Source organism: Natator depressus, chromosome 6, assembly GCF_965152275.1.
Source record: "Natator depressus isolate rNatDep1 chromosome 6, rNatDep2.hap1, whole genome shotgun sequence".
Lineage (NCBI taxonomy): Eukaryota > Metazoa > Chordata > Testudines > Cheloniidae > Natator > Natator depressus.
In genome coordinates this window covers 6,936,546-6,957,703 of record NC_134239.1, presented here as the reverse complement: position 1 = coordinate 6,957,703, position 21,158 = coordinate 6,936,546, and the positions used below count along the sequence as shown (strand labels likewise).

General features: G+C 47.2%; 2 protein-coding genes across 3 annotated transcripts in view; both read left to right on the top strand.

Moving 5' to 3' along the window:
- Positions 1-21,158, top strand: part of LOC141989307 (uncharacterized) — a 191,044-nt gene that overhangs the window by 145,446 nt on the left and 24,440 nt on the right. The gene's annotated exons all lie outside the window — the stretch shown is intronic.
- On the top strand, positions 7,768-20,669 carry LOC141988591 (pyrin domain-containing protein 1-like). Of its 2 annotated transcripts, none has more exons than XM_074954439.1 (5): positions 7,768-7,936; positions 10,194-10,747; positions 18,033-18,095; positions 18,794-18,933; positions 20,465-20,669. In XM_074954439.1, the coding sequence occupies exons 2-4, from the start codon at positions 10,471-10,473 to the stop codon at positions 18,892-18,894; spliced, it is 441 nt and encodes a 146-aa protein (XP_074810540.1). In that variant the 5' UTR covers positions 7,768-7,936; positions 10,194-10,470; the 3' UTR covers positions 18,895-18,933; positions 20,465-20,669. The 2 variants fall into 2 exon arrangements, with proteins under 2 accessions (XP_074810540.1, XP_074810541.1); XM_074954440.1 differs by having other exon boundaries at positions 7,772-7,936; positions 18,036-18,095.

Sequence of the window (21,158 nt, the reverse complement as noted above, 5' to 3'; positions counted from 1 at the left end):
TACAGTTTTTTGGGGGGGAGAATTTACTCTTTTTATAGTGCCCCCAAATGAGCCAGGCACTTTGCAGAAGATATAGCAGGGCCTGACTTCATCACCTTTACGCTGAGTAGTGCCACTGATGTCAATGGGAACCATACAATACTAATTTCTCTGTACTGTTACTCACACCTTTTTGTCAACTGTCTGTAATGGGCCACTCTCATTACCACTTCAAAAGTTATTTTTCCTCCCTTGGTATCCTGCTGTTAATTGATTTCTCTCGTTAGACTGACCTCACCCTTGGTAAGGCAACCCCCACCCTTTCATGTATCTATACCTGCTCCTGTATTTTCCACTCCATGCATCTGACGAAGTGGGTTCTAGCCCATGAAAGCTTATGCCCAAGTAAATGTGTTAGTCTCTAAGGTGCCACAAGGTCTCCTCATTCTTTATACCCTCACAGTGTTTCCATCAGCCTGCAAGTCACAGGGAGCACTCGCCACAGCTGGCGCCTCCTTCTGGTTGCTCTGGTGTCTCTCCTGTTGTCCTCTCATTCTGCAGACCTTTCTCCAGGAACCACACCCTCCTCTTTGTGACTTCGCCCTATGGCCAGGTCACTACATGGTTCCCGTTTGGGGGCGGGAGGGGGGGGGGAGTGTAACAGAGTCTTTTCCTGCAAATAGTCTCAGGCAGTCCACTGTCCCTTGCCTGGTCTCTACCATGTCCCCAGTGGCTGACAGGGCAACCTGGGCCCACCCTCTCCACCAGGTTCCAGCTCAGGGGCCCTCTAATCAGCAGCGAAGGACTGCACTCCTGTTCACTGCTGCTTATCCCCTGAGCCATCTCCTACCTTTCTGCCTTCCTCTCTCTGCGTTTACCAGCTTCCCAGCTCACTCCCAGGAAGTAACAGCGGGCTACCCTCTAGAGTCCCAACACCCAGGGAATGTCTGCAGACCAGCTCCCTGCAGCCTCTTTTTGCTGTCAGCTACCTGGCTTTGTACAGGTCCCTCCCGGTCCTGTCCACCTGAGCCTCATGGCTGATTAATCAATCCCTGCTCCCTTGCTCCTCCTCCAGGTGCTGCCTATGGGTTCCTGGGGCCTAATTTCCCCCCTCAAGGACAGGGTGGGAGCACACCCCCAACAAACTGCATTTAAACTTCATTTTGCACATTCCTTTCTTTTGTGTTCTGTTAAAAAAAAAGGAATGGCCATTAAAGCGTGTGCTTTCAAATATTGAACAAATGTTGATTTGCTACCACAAACAAATTAACTCTGAAAAGCTTGGATACAAAGTCGGTTACTAAGTGCTTGGCTAACACCGAGCGCTCAGTGGCTGAGAGCATTACACCACAGAAGATTTTGTGAGTGTCTGTTTTAGCAGTGAAGCGTTATTTTTATTATGGAAAACTAGTAATGCACAAGATAAGGAAGTAAAAATAAACGTCTTTGCAAAAGCAGGTCTACTTGTGCTAAAGAATTGGGGAAAATGAGAACAAAAGCATAGATTGTGTTATAAGTAACTTGGTTCCTATTGCATGGTAAGTACATACATTAAAAGCACATTAACCATTTAGACCACCAGACAGCGGAAACCATCTCTGAACCATGGCAGTGAGGGCCTGGCTACTGAGAAACGATGCCCCTCTTATAGTATGCATGATGAAGTGAGCTGTAGCTCACGAAAGCTTGTGCTCAAATAAATTGGTTAGTCTCTAAGGTGCCACAAGTCCTCCTGTTCTTTTTGCGGATACAGCCTAACACAGCTGCTACTCTGAAAAGTATGCATGATGTCGCTAAACTGTTTAATCAAAGACAAGTAAAAATCGGTTATTGTAAACATCCTAAAGGCAAGGGGAAATTGTACTAGTAGAGAACTTACGTGTACCACTTATGGGTGTTATGTGCTAACCCCCAGAACCAGTTCATGAGAAAATATTGAAAAAGGAAAACGGCCTGATCTTATTAGAGATAAACAGCTAATTGAATGGTGTTCATAGAATATCAGGGTTGGAAGGGACCTCAGGAGGTTATCTAGTCCAACCCCCTGCTCAAAGCAGGACCAATCCCCAATTTTTGCCCCAGATCCCTAAATGGTCCCCTCAAGGATTGAACTTACAACCCTGGGTTTAGCAGGCCAATGCGCAAACCACTGAGCTATCCCTCCCCAGTTGTCTGTTCCCAGTGCTCAGCAATGCTACACTAGATCAACAATATGTTAATTATGTAGGCAAGTTCCTTTTAGCACAATTCATGATTTGGGATCAGTGACACGGCATCCTAACCCGGTCACGTGTTATTCGAAAGATATAGGTTGATATCTGGATCTAGTGCAACGATTGGAGTTCCACACAGTAACACAAACGCGGAAGGAACCACACTTGTCTTGTTGCTCCATTAAGGGATATTGATACATGTGCCGATGGGATGGTTTTGAGCCACTCCAGTGTGTGGTCACAGTGGCTCAGCTCAGTGCAGTGAAATAGAGAAGCTGACCGCTCCTGTCTCCTGCCCAGCAAAGCTTCCCCAATGGAGACAATCAGCTTTCAGGGTAACTTATAACATGGATGGCCAGTACTGAGTAGTAACTAATTACAAAAAATGTATATCTGGAGGCCTCGTTTGCAGTGTCACTACTCCAAATTTTTGTTTTACTCTTCACGTATGTGGCACTGTGGAACCCACTGCAATAACGCCTCTCCCGGTTTTTCAAAAAGAATCTATCCTCCAGAGTGAGCTCCGATACCAGGATGAAATTCAAACCAGTTTTTAATAGGCATTACTAACCCACTTGACTTAAATTTAACACCACTAAAACAGAAAAGATACACATTGTTCAGATTGGTAATGGCATGCACAAGGCAGAACAACCCTTGAACGACCCTGTGATGTTGTACTCCATATGCTTATGAAGATGAATATGACGTGACTGGAGTGTGCTTTATGCTAAATGCCCCGTGTAACCTATCATTAGAAAGGTTATAATCTACTAAGTGTGTTCATCCTATTAATTGGTTAGTCTCTAAGGTGCCACAAGTCCTCCTTTTCTTCATCCTATTTGTTTGCATGGATTATTTCTACGTCTGGAGTTAGGAGGAGAAGGTATAAACTTGTATTACTGATGTAGACATATTAAATGGAAGCCATTAAGGGTGCTTCAGAAACAATGAGTTGTGAATGGCTTTGTTTACCCGCAAGCCTTCCTGTGTACCTGTGCGCCAGCCCAGGAAGAATGGAGACTGGGGTCTTACAGAGACAAGTGACCATGTCACCTGATATTGGAATCCATCTTGAATTTGGTACTTAACCACAGGGGGTGGGTGGGTATCCAAAACAAAGGTTTCCCTCCTTAGGGAAATTCTATATAAGGCGGGGGAAGTAAAAAAGGATTGTCTTCAGCTGGCTTAGGAGACGGCCTCCCCACCCCAAAGAGATACCTGAAAGCACCTGGAAACAAAAGGATTGTAACCACAGGGGTGGGAGAGAACTGCTGGACCCAGGTCAGAAAAGGCAACTGACCTGAGAAGGATTTTACCTGAAATAACATCTAGGGTGAGAAGTTATCATTTGTAACCAGTTTCTTAATGTATTAAGTTTAGTCTTGTGTGTTTTGTTTCATTTTCCTTTGTGACTTACTTTGTTCTGTCTGAAACAACGAGGAGTCCGGTGGCACCTTAAAGACTAACAGATTTATTTGGGCGTAAGCTTTCATGGGCAAAAAAACCCTTCATCAGATGCAAAGTTTTATACAGTATAAGTTCATATTGGTCGCATTCGGAGCCCATGCGGCCCAGCTCCAAGCTCCCTGGGATGGGCAGTGACCCGATGTGGTTCCAAGCCTCCTGGATCTGGACAGCCATGGCCAGGGTCTGAGCATGTTTGCATCCACCCAGATATGGTCACCAATAAAACATGATCATGTCCACTCTGCCTCCTGTGTGTACGTGTGTGTCTGGGCTTCTATCTGCCGTGCTGCCCCCAATCAATCTATATGGGATTGGCTATATATTTATATTGGCCTGGACGCCCTAGTGACTGGGCACTGAACCAGCGTTAGTGGATTTATCCTCCTGGCACACACCCATGTGAGCGCATTACAGCAATTTTGTTATTATCGCTTATTGTGTTAGCATTTGGAGGTTGCAAACCATGTGAGGGTCCCTGTTGTGCCATGTGCCTCATACACCCTGACCAAGATCGGGGCTCCATTGTGCCGGGCGCTGCACAGACCCCAACCAAGATCAGGCCCCAATTGTTCCTGGCACTGCACAGAGCCACAGTGAGGGTCTGTCCCTACACTGAAGAGCTCATAGACTGAACAGACAAAGTGTGGGAGGGGAAACAGCATTATTACCACTGATCATCACACACAGCCGAGCAGGAAGGGGTGTGACACTGGCCTAGATGGGTCCATTGGTCAGATTAGAGATGGCAGGGAGGGGCAGGATACCTGGCTAGATGGGCCCATGGGTTTGATCCAGGGCAGCAGGGAGATGTGTTATTGTGAATGGGGGTCAATTTTTCCATTTGCAGAGATGCCCGTTACATTTCTTCTGAAAAGCTAACCAACTAGATTTTCCTCTTGGATAAGCATTATAGCCAGTGTTGGGCTGGAATTTAATTTGGAATTTGGATCACCCCTTTTTACTGAGTCCCGGAAGTGCTGGCTTTCTGGTTTTAAAGTTGGGTCCGTCTCAGATCTACTTCAGCCTCGGTCAGAATGTCTCAAATGAGGACATGGGTTATTCTTAACCAGCCAACCAGTTTCTTAATTCACCATGAACCACCAAGACCTGTAATCAACAGTTATCAGTTCTTCAGTATTTCTAACACACTTACTGCACTTCAGGTAATTTTCCAAGGAGTAAAGTTACATCTCACAGCACTCTGAGGAATCTGGTTCCTGCTATTTCTCATGTTGGCTTTGAAAGGGACGTGTTTCAAGCATCAAACGCAGGTGCTTAAACATTTGCTGTGAGGTTCTCTTAGGTCAATTAATGTGGGTGTTTGAAAGAGGAACATCCACGTAGCATTACTTAGAAGCCAAACTACAGTTCCTTGGGGTCTCACTAGAGAGAGTGCAGCCACAACAAGGGAACTAGCAGTTACCACTTCAGTATAGACACTCACGACAGCGACGGGAGGGGTTAATCCACACCCTCCCCTCCCCCCCCCCCACCCCAGAGAGGCAGTAGCTACCTAGTGCTGTCTACACTGGGGGTTAGGTCAACTTAACTATATTGCTCAGAGATATGGATTTTTCATACCCCTGAGCAACGTAGCTGGGTTGACTTAACTTTTTAATGTAGACTTGACCTGAGCCACAAAAAGAAAGACAGTCTCTGAAATGAAATCTCACGGCTTCCTCTCATTGCTGGTCACCCTGGGATAGGGGGAGTCTGTCCATATTGCGGCAGCTTCTTTGCTGGAGTCAGCAACTTCTGACACTTTACACATCCTGTTTTGGGGTTCGGTGGAGGTATTTTCTGCTCGGCTGTTGGCTCTCATTTGGATCGCTCAGTTCCTTCGATATCCAGTACATGGCACCAGAGTATAGCAAATTCCTTTGCTCCTTTTCTTAGCAGAGGCTTCGTATGTTTCATCAAGGATTGTATTTCTGTGCTAACCCAGGCTAGGAAATGGAATCCCCCTTTAAGCAATTTCTTTTAATATTTAAAAGCTACGTGCAGGTTAGGTACTCATACCAGTAGTAAAAGGGGTACAACATGAATCAAACATTGACCTAACCCCTTGACCCATAAACCCCAACCCCTGGGGCATTACTTCTGGGGGCAACATTGACACATGACTAGAAGCAGGGGGTGGCAATCGGAGTGAGTTTCAGACCTTTAGGACCACCCCCAAGCAGATTTGACCAATCAGGGTAAGTTCCGGGTCAGAGTGACCTGCCAGAAGAGGGTTGTGTGACCTCTCTAACAACTCCCCCCACCACCCTCGACCAATCAGCAAGGGTTTCACCCCGTTAGGCCATCTCAGAAGGGAAACCTGTACCAATCAGAATCGGTATATCATGAGGGTCTAAGCCAGAACCCCACAATCTCTGGAGCTCAATGGTTGGCCAGCTGGCCAGCAGCACTACCCTGGAAGTCCCATCGCAGTATGGAAGAGGCCGTCTTGTTTCGAGAATGCGTTCTGGGGGGTTCCCTAGGGAGGTGGGGGAATCTCCATCCTCAGAGGTTTGTAAGGCCCGGCTTGACGAAGCCCTGGCTGGGATGATTTAGCTGGTGTTGGTCCTGTTATGAGCAGGGGGTTGGACTAGGTGACCTCCTGAGGTCCCTTCCAACCCTAATCTTCTATGATTTTATGAGAAGAGCCAGTCAAGATGGACATTCACCCACAGTAAGAGGGGTGGGTGGGGATGATGAGCTATAGTTAATATTAAATGAAATAAAACCTCAGGAGTTTGTAGAACACTATGGATCATACTTTCTCACAACTCAAAGTCATTAGAACAAATATTTCTCACTATACCCACGTCTATCTCCTGCATATGCCCCTAAATCACAAACAACATTTTAAACATTAAAACCACCCTTTTAAACCATTTTAAAACACACACAACACACGTATTGCAGAGTAAAAACCCCAGTAAATTTTTTAAAAAACGAGAAGTCCCTGTGGCACCTTAAAGACTAACAAATTTATTTGGGTGTAAGCTTTCCAGAAGGAAGTGCCAGATACCCAGAGAGGGTGCGCTGAGGTGGTGGTGAAGGCCAAAGGGCACGAAAAGGAGAAGAGAAACTTGTAATTGGAGAGGAGAAACTCGAAAGAGTCCCTCAGAGGCCAAGCTGAAGGATGTAGGGACCAATACGGAGACTAACTGGGGCAAGACAGGAACTCAGACCTTGGGAGAAGGGGTGCAGAGAGAGCCCACAGAGCTAGGGCCAGGGCTACAGAAGAAAGTGAAAGCCAACCTGGCCTTGCGAGTATCATGAGAAGACGCAGAGTTCCTGAGAGAGAAATTCAAGGGGTGCCAGGGAGGAAAACAGCAAGTTGCTCCTCATGGTGGGAGACGGGGAGAATGAACGGGATGACCTGTGGGCCTAGCCGTGACTGCTCCAGGGGAGAAGGTACCTGCCCGCCCGAGGGTTGGGGTCTTGAGGGGCAGGGTTAATGTAGGTTTCAGAGTAACAGCCGTGTTAGTCTGTATTCGTAAAAAGAAAAGGAGTACTTGTGGCACCTTAGAGACTAACCAGTTTATTTGAGCATGAGCTTTCGTGAGCTACAGCTCACTTCATCGGATGCATAGCATATCGTGGAAACTGCAGAAGACATTATATACACACAGAGACCATGAAACAAAACTTCCTCCCACCTCACTCCCCCGCTGGCAACAGCTTAGGGAGCTAATTAACCCAACAAGCCACAGCTGAGGGGAATCAGGGGGCTAAGGGAGCCCAGCTCAGAAGGAGGACGCTGGGCTGGGACTATAAAGGCAGGAAATTGGGAGCAGAAGGGGGTTGCTGGGAAAGTCTACAGTCACATCCTGGGAGAAGGGAGGTGCATTTGGCCTGGGAGGAGAGAAGCCAGGAAAGTAGGACAGAGCTCAGGGAAAGGCAGTAAGGTCTAGACAGGAACAAACCTTGACTGCTGGCTAGAGTGAGCCAGAGTACAGGTGGGCTGAGGTTCCCCTGCCAGCCACTGCAGGACTGGTACTACGAGGCAGCGAATAGGAATATTGCTTGGGGTCGCTGAAGGAGTCTTTGGAAGATGCATCTAGCGATCTGGCTGGAGGGCTGAGTCGCAAAGAGGCAGTAGCTTGAGGAGCAACAGAGGGGCTTCAAATCCAGAGAGAAAGGTGGAGAGATGGCAAGCAACTGCAGGAACGAGCGTGGATCCAGTGAGCTATTCCCCAGAATGACCAGGAGGAGATGCCATCCTAGCAGTGAGTGGAGCACCCCATCACCGGGATCTTGCAGACGTCAATGAATGTCTTAAGGTGTTTTCTTCATTTTAAACCTCTTTCTTTTGTGCTTAAAGTTTGTGTTTATTTACAAACAAAAATGGATGTAGCACAACTTAGTAAACACCCTGCAAATCCCTCTAGCGTTTAAATGTTTGGTTGTTCTCACAGATATTCTTCTGTTGTGGAGGTTTATGAATCCTTGCAACATTTCAGGTTTGGGTTAGACCCTTGTTTACTTTTGAAAATCATTGGTTTTTAAACTTTTAATGTCTTTGAGCTGCTAGAAAGACTGACCCATAGCATTCTACAAACTCCTTGGGTTTTAGTTAAACTATCCAAACGATGAACTCCTGAGACTCTATTTGATTTAATATTAATCAGAGCTCACCATCCCTTTGCTGTGGGTGAAGGCCCATCAGACCTAATTACTGATAACTAATAGCTTTAACCCTGATGGAAACAAGCGTGGATAATCACGTCTAGAACTAGGCCTCCAGAATCACTGAAGGCAATGGAGTCAGCCCTGCCCATTTCAGCAGGGGGTGGTTAAACCAAATCAGTTCAACAGGGTCGAGCCAACACATGGCTCAAACATCAATTTTTTATGCAGACCACGGGAACTCTTGCTTTATTTTAAACAGGTTTGTTTTATTTTCCCAGGATTCTACTACACTTATTTCGGCTTTTTTTGCTTTAAATAGGTGTCTTTTCTCAAGACATGACAGCTCGGTTCTCACAAACTATTTTTATTTAAAAGACCTACAGATGCTGGAAAACAAACAGATGCCCCATCAAAATTTTCATCTTATTTAAGGGCCATTGTAAACATATAATGCGGTGATTGTTATTCCTAAACAAAGTAGATATTTGTATTATCGCCACTTTAAGGACTCTGGGGATTGTAGGATCGTGCAGGCAGGTTTTTTGTCTTGCTACTAAAAAGGTGGGACTGAGACAACATTAGAGGACTTGATTGTTGAGCAACTGAAGAGCTGCATTGAATGCTCCTAAGGCAGCATTTGACACCGGCAGCAGTGCAGAAGTAAGGGTGGCAATGGGACGCTAGTAAGTCTGCTGTGAAAAGTGATATTCGTATGTTTGTTAATATCACTTTTCAGACTCCCAGCTAGCTAGCTAGCAAGTCTGCTATGAAACGTGATATTAACAAACAAACAAATATCACATTTCACAGCAGCCTTAGTGCCCCATTGCCGCCCTTCTTCTGTGCTGCTGCTCATGGAGGTGCTGCTTCCAGAGCCCCCCAGGTCTGAAAGCGCAGAGGGAAGGGTGGCAGTGGTGCCCCAAATTTGCTGTGAAAAGTGATACTGACAAAGTTTCTTCTTGCCCCCATCCCCAGTATTAAACAGTAACTATTTTTAAAAATAACTTTTCAGCTCATAAAAATAATTTGATAAAAATGTGTGTTTGTCTTAATTTAAAAGCGGTGAGAAAAGGTCAACTCATTTTAAACAATAGGGTTATACATTTAGCATTTCAAATAGTGTTCAATATAAAACATGTGTTTTTAATTTATAAGGGGGCGGGTCACACTCAGAGGTTTGCTGTGTGAAAGGGTTTGCCAGTACAAAAAGTTTGAGAACCACAGCTCTAAATATAGTGGACATAGTCCATATGTTATTTTTAATACCATTCACTTCACATCTTCCAGGCCTGAGCGAGGCAGTGTCTCTGACTCATCAAGCAGAGAAATGTACAGCTTCTAATCTGGGGTGAAAGTTCCTTAGTTTGGATTTCTTTTGGGGGATCAAAACATTTGCCCTCATGCACCTTCAGTTTTGTGGGTCTCACGGCAAGCTCTTCCTAACTGGTTTGAATTTACCGGGCACAATGAGTCACTCTGTGTAGGCAAACAGTGTGTTACCCTTTGTATGTTAGTTTTTGGCCGGTTCTTGTTAGCTAAACAAAGAGATTCCTTCCTTAGGTAAACAATGAGACTTTTGTCTAAGACTAGCTTCAAGATTTTATTGGCACATCCCCATTTCCTGTTGCTGGAGGAATGGGATATTCCACTTTCCTCTGATCTGTAAATGTGTGGGGTGGTCAGTGTGTATCTGTTGGTATTTGTGTGTAGTGTGTGTGTCTGTGTGTATAACTGTCTCGGGGGCGGGGGAGGGTTCCTGTGTGTAACTGTCTGTGTGTCCTTGTGTCTCTGTGTGACTGTCTCTGTGTGTGGTGTGTAACGGTATCTCTGTGTGTGTGGTGATTGCTCTTGCCCTCCCTCCTGCCTACTTCCCCCCCAACCCCATCTCCTCTCACTTTGCCCTCCCAGTCTCCATGCCCAGGAGTGTTTGAATAACACAGGGCAACAGGAGTGAATCTGAGCCGCCTGCTGCCCCCAAAGCAGCAAAACCCCTGACTCCACAAAAGGGCCACAAGAATCGGGAGCCAGAGTGGGAGCAAAACTGTTAATCTTCTAACTGAGCCCAGGCCAGCGGCGCAGAAGGGAAGAGGGCGGGACTCCGCTGGATGAAGGTGGCGAAAGTTTTTCACTTTCCTTCCTGGGACCCCTCCCTCCTTCCTGCCCTGTCTCGGGGCAAAGAGGGATCATGGCAAAGACGCCGAGGGACCACCTGTTTGACACCGTTAGTGAGCTGGGCGAGTCGGACTTGAAGACCTTTAAAGACAAGTTGAACAATTCCCAGGCCAAGCCAGGTTATAACCGTATCAAATGGAGCCAGCTGGAAAAAGCAGACGCTGTAGATATCACTCGCCTGCTGGTCAGCTACTACGAGGAGGATTACGCGGTGGAGGTGGCTGGGAAGGTGCTGGAGGACATGGACAAGAAGAACCTGGCCCGCAACCTGTTCCAGGCTACAGGGAAGGGTGAGTGAGGGGCTCTCAAGGGCGGGATCGCCCCCTCCCTAAGGGGGATCTTGTCTTGATGGATCTCCACGTACAGGAACTGCCTGCTTATCAGCCTGCCAGGCAGAGAAATCAACAATGCTGCTGGCTTCCTTGGCACAGCCCCCGAAGGGCAGAATTTGTGCAGCCCCTTCTCAGGCCAGGCTGCCACTGGGTATCACAGATCCAAAGGGGTTTAGACACCTAACTTCCTGTCCTAGGCCCACAAAGGGTGCTAGGGTCTTCCTCTGTCTCACTAAGGCAATTCCCTTCGGTTGGTTCGCTTGTACCAGCCCAATCCCCAAACGGGAAATGAACCCCCCACACACACACCCAGTGGGGATCACTGCACTGAGAGTGGGGAAACAGAGGCACACTTAAACAAATACATTACAGAAATTTGCCACATGCTCCACGCTGGGCAATTCTGTATCAGAGAGAGACCATGCACCAGAGAGTGACATAAAGTTGTTGGGTGGTGGACGACAACCCGGAAGGACAGATCTATTAATATAGAGAGGTAGAAAAAGGGGCTGAGGGGTTTCCCCTGGAGAGTGGAGGGACCCCAGCAGCAGGCAGAAGGAAGGAAGGAGCACAGGCTGGGATAGAGGGATGGGGGGAGGTGTTAGGGGGCTTATTCCTTCACCCACTTACTTCCCTGGTCCTTCTCGCATGAACAGACAGCAACAATACCCGAAGTCCAAACATGCAAACAATTCGATGTTTATTGGGGTGAACTTCCAGCAAGCATGATTCCAGTTTCCTTCCTTAGTGTCCCCCTTCCCAGCTCTCACACCACAGAGCCTTACACCTGTGTCCCTGTTCCCATTCCTGCCCTTAGCCAAACATGATTCCAGTTTCCCCACCCCCATTCCCTGTTCCCATTTCCCACCCACACACACACACACACTTCCTGACTGACTGCAGACTATATAGTAAAACTTGAGTTCTGCTTAGCTATACCTTTACCAATCATTTTCCTGAAATTTAAATAACCAATGCTAACATATTATTACATGATTATGTAACCAATTATATCCCACCACCTTAATTAGTTTACACCCAGCAAAATTAATTATACAGCAGACAGAAACAATCACAGAACCAGACAGAGATTATACAGACAAACAATGGGGAAATGGGGACTACAGTCATAGAACAACACAGAAGTGAGGATTTCACATCCCAGCTGTTGATAAGCGAGTTCTTGCCAGACAGGATGCTATCAAACTAAGTTTCTTTTTACATTTTCTAGGCACTTCCCTTTCTCTGGAGGCGATAGGCATTATCAGGACAGGATTGTATTCCTAACAGCCCAATAGCAACTTCTTTCAATGTGACTAGTTTGCAATGTGAGGATGTGACCGGTCACTTCCCAGCTTATGGCTGCCTCTGTTGCTTAGCCAAAGGCCTTAGCCTAAGCACAGGGCCTCAGACTATCACAGTAAGAGAAGGCCCTTACACCTGCAGACAGTGATTTTGATTCTTTCTTTTATACCTCTAACTAGCTAAGAGATAAGAATACACCTAAATTCTTAGAATCTAGGCCTTTACAGACAGGGCCTGAATATCTATATCCTAACACTCCACCTCTTTTTTTCTTTTTCTTTTGGGATCCTCCTGCCCAGGTATCCCTGGAAAAGCATAGGATATATGGCGACACATTTCCTGATAGGGCCAGGCATCAAGGTGGAAGGTGAACTTGTGGCACCTTAGAGACTAACGAATTTATTTGAGCATAAGCTTTCATGAGCTACAGCTCACTTCATCGGATGCATACTGTGGAAAGTATACAAGATCTTTTTATACACACAAAGCATGAAAAAATGGGTGTTTACCACTACAAAAGGTTTTCTCTCCCCCCACCCCACTCTCCTTTTAGTAATAGCTTATCTAAAGTGATCACTCTCCTTACAATGTGTATGATAATCAAGGTGGGCCATTTCCAGCACAAATCCAGGGTTTAACAAGAACGTCGGGGGGCGGGGGGGTAGGAAAAAACAAGGAAATAGGTTACCTTGCATAATGACTTAGCCACTCCCAGTCTCTATTCAAGCCTAAGTTAATTGTATCCAATTTGCAAATGAATTCCAATTCAGCAGTCTCTCGCTGGAGTCTAGTTTTGAAGTTTTTTTATTGTAATAGCGCAACTTTCATGTCTGTAATCGTGTGACCAGAGAGATTGAAGTGTTCTCCGACTGGTTTATGAATGTTATAATTCTTGACATCTGATTTGTGTCCATTTATTCTTTTACGTAGAGACTGTCCAGTTTGACCAATGTACATGGCAGAGGGGCATTGCTGGCACATGATGGCATTTATCACATTGGTGGATGTGCAGGTGAACGAGCCTCTGATAGTGTGGCTGATGTTATTAGGCCCTGTGATGGTGTCCCCTGAATAGATATGTGGGCACAGTTGGCAACGGGCTTTGTTGCAAGAATAGGTTCCTGGGTTAGTGGTTCTGTTGTGTGGTATGTGGTTGCTGGTGAGTATTTGCTTCAGGTTGGGGGGCTGTCTGTAGGCAAGGACTGGCCTGTCTCCCAAGATTTGTGAGAGCGTTGGCTCATCCTTCAGGATAGGTTGTAGATCCTTAATAATGCGTTGGAGGGGTTTTAGTTGGGGGCTGAAGGTGACGGCTAGTGGCGTTCTGTTATTTTCTTTGTTAGGCCTGTCCTGTAGTAGGTGACTTCTGGGAACTCTTCTGGCTCTATCAATCTGTTTCTTCACTTCCACAGGTGGGTATTGTAGTTGTAAGAATGCTTGATAGAGATCTTGTAGGTGTTTGTCTCTGTGTGAGGGGTTGGAGCAAATGCGGTTGTATCACAGAGCTTGGCTGTAGACGATGGATCGTGTGGTGTGGTCAGGGTGAAAGCTGGAGGCATGTAGGTAGGAATAGCAGTCAGTAGGTTTCCAGTATAGGGTGGTGTTTATGTGACTATCGTTTATTAGCACCGTAGTGTCCAGGAAGTGGATCTCTTGTGTGGACTGGACCAGGCTGAAGTTGATGGTGGGATGGAAATTGTTGAAATCATGGTGGAATTCCTCAAGGGCTTCTTTTCCATGGGTCCAGATGATGAAGATGTCATCAATATAGCGCAAGTAGAGTAGGGGCATTAGGGGACGAGAGCTGAGGAAGCGTTCTTCTAAGTCAGCCATAAAAATGTTGGCATACTGTGGGGCCATGCAGGTACCCATAACAGTGCCGCTGATTTGAAGGTATACATTGTCCCCAAACGTAAAATAGTTATGGGTAAGGACAAAGTCACAAAGTTCAGCCACCAGGTTGGCCGTGACATTATTGGGGATAGTGTTCTAACTATTTTACATTTGGGGACAATGTATACCTTCAAATCAGCGACACCATCAACCTCAGCCTGGTCCAGTCCACACAAGAGATCCACTTCCTGGACGCTACGGTGCTAATAAACGATAGTCACATAAACACCACCCTATACCGGAAACCTACTGACTGCTATTCCTACCTACATGCCTCCAGCTTTCACCCTGACCACACCACACGATCCATCGTCTACAGCCAAGCTCTGCGATACAACCGCATTTGCTCCAACCCCTCACACAGAGACAAACACCTACAAGATCTCTATCAAGCATTCTTACAACTACAATACCCACCTGCGGAAGTGAAGAAACAGATTGATAGAGCCAGAAGAGTTCCCAGAAGTCACCTACTACAGGACAGGCCCAACAAAGAAAATAACAGAACGCCACTAGCCGTCACCTTCAGCCCCCAACTAAAACCCCTCCAACGCATTATTAAGGATCTACAACCTATCCTGAAGGATGAGCCAACGCTCTCACAAATCTTGGGAGACAGGCCAGTCCTTGCCTACAGACAGCCCCCCAACCTGAAGCAAATACTCACCAGCAACCACATACCACACAACAGAACCACTAACCCAGGAACCTATTCTTGCAACAAAGCCCGTTACCAACTGTGCCCACATATCTATTCAGGGGACACCATCACAGGGCCTAATAACATCAGCCACACTATCAGGGGCTCGTTCACTTGCACATCCACCAATGTGATATATGCCATCATGTGCCAGCAATGCCCCTCTGCCATGTACATTGGTCAAACTGGACAGTCTCTACGTAAAAGAATAAATGGACACAAATCAGATGTCAAGAATTATAACATTCATAAACCAGTCGGAGAACACTTCAATCTCTCTGGTCACACGATTACAGACATGAAAGTTGCGCTATTACAATAAAAAAAACTTCAAAACTAGACTCCAGCGAGAGACTGAATTGGAATTCATTTGCAAATTGGATACAATTAACTTAGCCACTCCCAGTCTCTATTCAAGCCTAAGTCATTATGCAAGGTAACCTATTTCCCCTTGTTTTTTCCTACCCCCCCCCCCCCGACGTTCTTGTTAAACCCTGGATTTGTGCTGGAAATGGCCCACCTTGATTATCATACACATTGTAAGGAGAGTGATCACTTTAGATAAGCTATTACCAGCAGGAGAGTGGGGTGGGGGGAGGTATTTTTTCATGCTTTGTGTGTATAAAAGATCTTCTACACTTTCCACAGTATGCATCCGATGAAGTGAGCTGTAGCTCACGAAAGCTTATGCTCAAATAAATTGGTTAGTCTCTAAGGTGCCACAAGTCCTCCTTTTCTTTTTGCGAATACAGACTAACACGGCTGCTACTCTGAAAGGTGGAAGGTGTCGATATTCCATTTGTCCCACTGCCCCTTGTGTAGTATAGTGCCCTGCACCTTCTCTCGTCCGGGCATACCACATCTATTCCAATTAGTGTTCCAGACTTCCCATTAGAGTGGGCCAGAGAAGGTTGGGTCCGGGTTGTCTAGTACACTGCAGGGTTTGGAGGGCTTATTACTTATAGGTTATCTCCATATGCAACGTAACACAAGTACAGTTAACAATACAAAATCCACAGCAACAGCGAGTCCTGACGACTGCAGTAAGGTCCAACATCCGAGACACCCCCAAAACACTGCCTCTCCTCCTTTGACAGGGTCACGATCTTATGTATCCAGTTGCTGGCAGTTGCAACAAGCTGCCCCTGGAGGTTTTGCTTGCTTTTGTCCATTTCATAAGTCCATTGAATGTTCACAGAGAAATGGGATATTGTCCAGACCAGCTTCACCACTTGGTACGGAATCAGGCAGTATGCCCTGGTTTGATTATTCACAGCAATAAGATTCACAGATCCATTTGTGCACCAAAGTCCAGATAGCAGCATATAGATGGGTGTAGTTTGGTTATGGGCTGGTGTAATTGTGCCCCCAGTAATATGTACATTCCCAGCAAAACACCTTATACACAGTACACCCAATTGTCCACCCCTTGCATAGGCCATTGATCCTGCTCCTCCATAGTCATAGGAGAGGGGCACATCCAAACATCTGTTGATTTACGCTATTTTACACACCCCTCCATTGATTCCCGGTGAGCTCCTCCCCTTCTCATTATTTCCATAGGGCTTGTGGGGACCACTTTAGTTGCCGGTACCATTTCCTTTCCAGGTACCACGGTAGCTATTACACAGGTGCTGGCCTCCTAATTGAGCATTTTGCCTTTCCATACACATCTTCCCCCCCTTCCCACTCCCCAGGTCAGCCTTTTGAAGCCATCCCCCACCCATGTCATGAGGTTTTCTGTTCATTAAAACACAACATTGCTAGCAACAAGACAAACACAAAACACAGATCCATGGTATTGTGCGTTATTTTTCCCGCTGGCGCCAGCTTGCTTGTAGAGTGTCTGAAAAATAAAAGAAACAATTTCCACCCCCCTGGTGGGGACAGATTATTGCTTAATAATAATAATAATAATAATAATAATATCCACTTTCTTTTACAAATTTCCTTGCTAATTGCAGGAAAAACACAAGAATTACCTCCAGGCTGTCCTTATTTCGTTCTATAGTCAGGCTAGTGAATTACCGCACTCACCGGTCATTTATGAAATTCATGAGGTGGTGTACCTCAATTTCCCCTCTTGTACAACAGACCATGTTTGCAATAGTTTCTCTGCTGTATCAAGCTTTAAATTTATTCTCAGGTAATAGCTGAGACACAGCTTCAGATTTTAGCACTGTACACACACACCCCTGAAGGTTAACCTGTCCCCCTTATTTTCAGGCTTGACTTGTTTTTTCACCTCCCTTTCCTGAAGGGCCATAATCTGAGTCTTCTAGTAGCTTGTTTGCTAACCAGATGTATTCATTATTTGAAGCTCCTTTGAGCCCATCAGCTAGGTAATTTGCATTTACACAGAGGCTTACTAGCATGCTTCTGGATCCAAAGCTGTTAGCAGCTCAGAGACTGTCTTAAAAGGGAAACATTTTACTTCCACCAGAGTTCTGATTACTTTCCACTTTCATCTCCTGCTCCAAATCACAGAGATCTGAAAAAGAAAGCACAACCTATTGTGGCCCCTTTTGGAGCCCTAATAGGATTTTAATTAAGTACCATGTTTTGTTTGCATTTCTTTTACCCCTTCTCCAATATACACTGCACACGTCCTGGGAAAATGCACATTCCTTCCATACAGTTTAACCTCCATAACATTATATTAGCCATATTATTTTTACACAAGGTGTAACCAATTATATCCCACCACCTTCATTTTGTCATTATAGTTCCCACTTTGCTATTGTTTGTCTGTATAATCTCTGTCTGGTTCTGTGATTGTTTCTGTCTGCTGTATAATTAATTTTGCTGGGTGTAAACTAATTAAGGTGGTGGGATATAATTGGTTAAATAATCATGTTACACTATGTTAGGATTGGTTAGTTAAATTTCAGTAAAATGATTTGGTTAAGGTATAGCTAAGCAGAACTCAAGTTTTATTATATAGTCTGCAGTCAATCAGGAAGTGGGGGGGTGTGGGGGCGGAAATGGGAATGGGGGTGGGGAAATTGGAATCATGTTTGGCTAAGGGCAGGAATGGGAACAGGGACATAGGTGTAAGGTTCTGTGGTGTCAGAGCTGGGAAGGGGGACACTAAGGAAGGAAACTGGAATCATGCTTGCTGGAAGCTCACCCCAATAAACATTGAATTGTTTGCACCTTTGGACTTCGGGTACTGTTGCTCTCTGTTCATGCGAGAAGGACCAGGGAAGTAAGTGGGTGAAGGAATAAGCCCCCTAACAGGAGGGATCCTGGCTGTGGGAGAAGTGTCAGGCGGGAACCCAGCAGGGGAGGGAGAGGTGCGGAGGCCGCTCCTGTCTGTTTCTGAATGAACTCCCTGTTTTCTCCCAGCAGGTGTAGCTGACCCCATGCCTGGGAAACACAAGCCAGGCTTGTCCAGTGACGAAGATTCAGGTCAGTCCCTGGGCCAGACACGCACTCCTACCATGGTCAGCGCATGGGCCCCGCAGCCACCCAGCCCAGCCTTCCACAGATGGCAGGTGGTGGCTGTTTTGAAGCTGCTTACTCAACATGGGCTTACTCAGTTTGTCAGGACAAAGTTGGGTTAACTCTGGCCTTTGCCGTGTAGACGGCCGAATGGTTCCTGCTAACCCCGTTAGCTAGTGCTCCAGCTCCCAGGGCTGCCGGGCTACCCAGCATGGTTACACTACTGTCCACATAGCGACTGGAACCGGGTTGGAGCTGGCTCCAGTTACATTGGGTTTATCTTTACAACTGTGATCAGAATCCGGCCCTGACGCCATTGGCCTCAGTGGGGTCACTGCGGATTTACAACGGGGTCACTGAGATCAGCATCTATTTTCTGGGAGTGTCTTGTAATAATAGGAATAACTTGCATTTTATTTTATTATAATCATACTCGTGGTGTATCTAACATATTGTGAAAACGTTTATATAAATACCCAAAGCATGTATCACTCCAATACAGCTAGCTAGACAGAGAGGTGTGTATGGGGCTAGACGGGTGGATGGATAGTCATGTGTGAGGGTAGAGGGAGGGATGTGCATGTAAGGGGATGGATGGTTGCATAGATGGATGGGCTCTTTTGAAAATATCAAAGTGATTTAAGAATCCTATTGACTTTCAACAGATTCAGATTTGTTACGTCGCTTACAAGCTTTAAAAGATGACAGCAATGTCACGGAGCCACAGAATGATGTGATGGCCCCCGCTTTGGAAACGCCTCAGTGAGCCAGACCCCCTCGGGGTATCTCTCACTCTTCCTCCAGGGTAAGTCACGCAGCTTCACCTCCTCCTTAGGCTGGACCTCTGGGCCTTCAGCACCCCTGTCAGCTGCGAGTCCCACCCCTGAGGGAGGTGTGTACAATCTTAGGGAGCAAGGCACCTCCGCCAGCATCTGCAGGCAGAGACACCCCAGGCCCCATGCTTCGGGGGGCCCTGCGCTTCAGGAGTGAGACAGGGCCTGGGCGGCGGGGGGGCCGGCAGCAGCATGACCAGCCCTGCTCCTCTCTGCCCTGCTTCAGGGCACACAGGACCTGGGTGGCACAGAGGCCAGCAGCTCCTCTCCGGCTCCCGCAGCACGCAGGAGAGGAGGGGGCAGGGGCTTGAGGGAAGGGCAGAATGGGGGCTGGGGTGGGAGCTTGGGGGAAGGGGCGGAATGAGGGTGGGGCGAAAGTGGGAAGAGGTGAGGCCTGGGGCAGGGGGTTGTCCCAGGTCCCGCAGCCCCCCTAGGGATGGACCTGTCTGCAGGGACACTCGGCCAGCGTTGGCAGACAGCAAGGTTTATTAGTCAGCAGGAGCACAGCCTAGGAAGTCCTTGGTTAGCATCGCGAAATGAAGATCAAAGCATAGGCCATTCCCGGTAGCCAGAACCCAGCCAAGCTGTAGTGAGCCCTCATTGTTCAAGCTCTCTGTCTGTCCCTGACTCTGATCTTCTTCGTCAGACTCCCAGGGGTGCCCCCGACTGCTTCCCACAGCCCACACTTTACTTCCACAGTCCTCTGTTTCCGAGCTGGTAAAATAGGCTCTCCCCGCTGCTAAGAGGCAGGGAAGTCCATATCTCTCTGGGTCATTGATTGCTAGGTGTCCATGTCTGGGCATTTGGATCCGTCATTGTCTTCTCAAGAGCTCCACGGATATAGGACCTAAGGTCCCAGACAGTGAGGTACCATTCACACCTGTGTCCTAGCCTGCCCCAAGAGCAAAGACATTCCCCTCCCAACTAGGTAACAATGCAGCATGTAGGGGAAACTGAGGCACACATAGGGTTCATAAATTTTTTTTATGAAATTACCCCAAATTCCCACTTTGTCACAACCCATACTTATTAGCAAGATTTGGCTGGAGAGCAGAGATAAACAGACCAGATAAATAGATCTATGTCTCTAGCGACTGGCAGTACAATAGGACAGTGCTGCCCAGTGGATAGCACAGAGGACGAGGGCTCAGGAGCCCTGGATTGTAGTCCCGGCTCTGCCACTGGCCTGAAGGATCACCTTGGGAAAATCACGTCTGCCCGCTGTGCCAGTCACCCCATCTTTAAAATGGGGAAAGACACAGACCTCTATCAAAGCTCTGTGATGTCTGCTGATGGCAAGCGCTGTCGAACAGCGAGGTGTTCTTGCTAGATCAAGGGATGGAGACCCCGAGCTAGATGGGGACCCTTAGAGATATCAAAAATGAGCCACTTTGAGATCCTTGCAGTGAAAGACACCAGAGAACTGCCCCAGCAAGTAGCAAAAAGCAACCCCGAGCCCCGTTCCTTTATGCAGCTGACTCTGTCTCGCTTTCCTGTCCCCAGGAGTCGCATCAAATGCTGAGCTAAACCCTTCCCAGCTGACGTCACACAGCGAAAGAGATGCCTAACGCCGGCATGAAGACCGTGCCCTGCTGCTCTACCTGCTACGGACGGCCCAGGGAACCCAGAGCCTTCTCAGTCGTACCAAGTGGCCACGAGATTGCATTCCATATTTTTGGTCAATAAAAGGGGGCAATTGTTTTAATACCGAGAACTCAGCCATCAGCATTTTCCTTGATCTTTTAGGCTGGCAATTTCAACAGTGCGTCGGAGATTTGGAACCTGATTTGCTTGGGCTCCAGGGACAGTCCCGGCTGGGGTGCTCTCCTGCTCTACCACCTGGGAGGGTGACTCTGTCTCTCAAGCTAAGCAGCCTCAAGGCTTGGATGGGTGGCCCTAAGGCTGTGAGTCCCAATCTTTCCTCGGCCACGGCGCACCTGGAGCTCTTCCCCCAGCTGCAGGGACCACCCAGGGACGGGAAGGGAGATTGAGCTCTGATTGGTTGCTCTGACCCTGGAGGAGGCGGGGCACTGAGGCAGACAGCCAATCAGAAGGCAGGGCAGGGTCAGGGGAGTGAGCGCGAGCTCCCAGCTGATTGCTGAGGCCCTGAGATAAGGGTGAGGATGATGCTGGGGCTGCGGGGAAGTGGCTCAGGGAAGTAGAATCATAGAATATCAGGGTTGGAAGGGACCCCAGA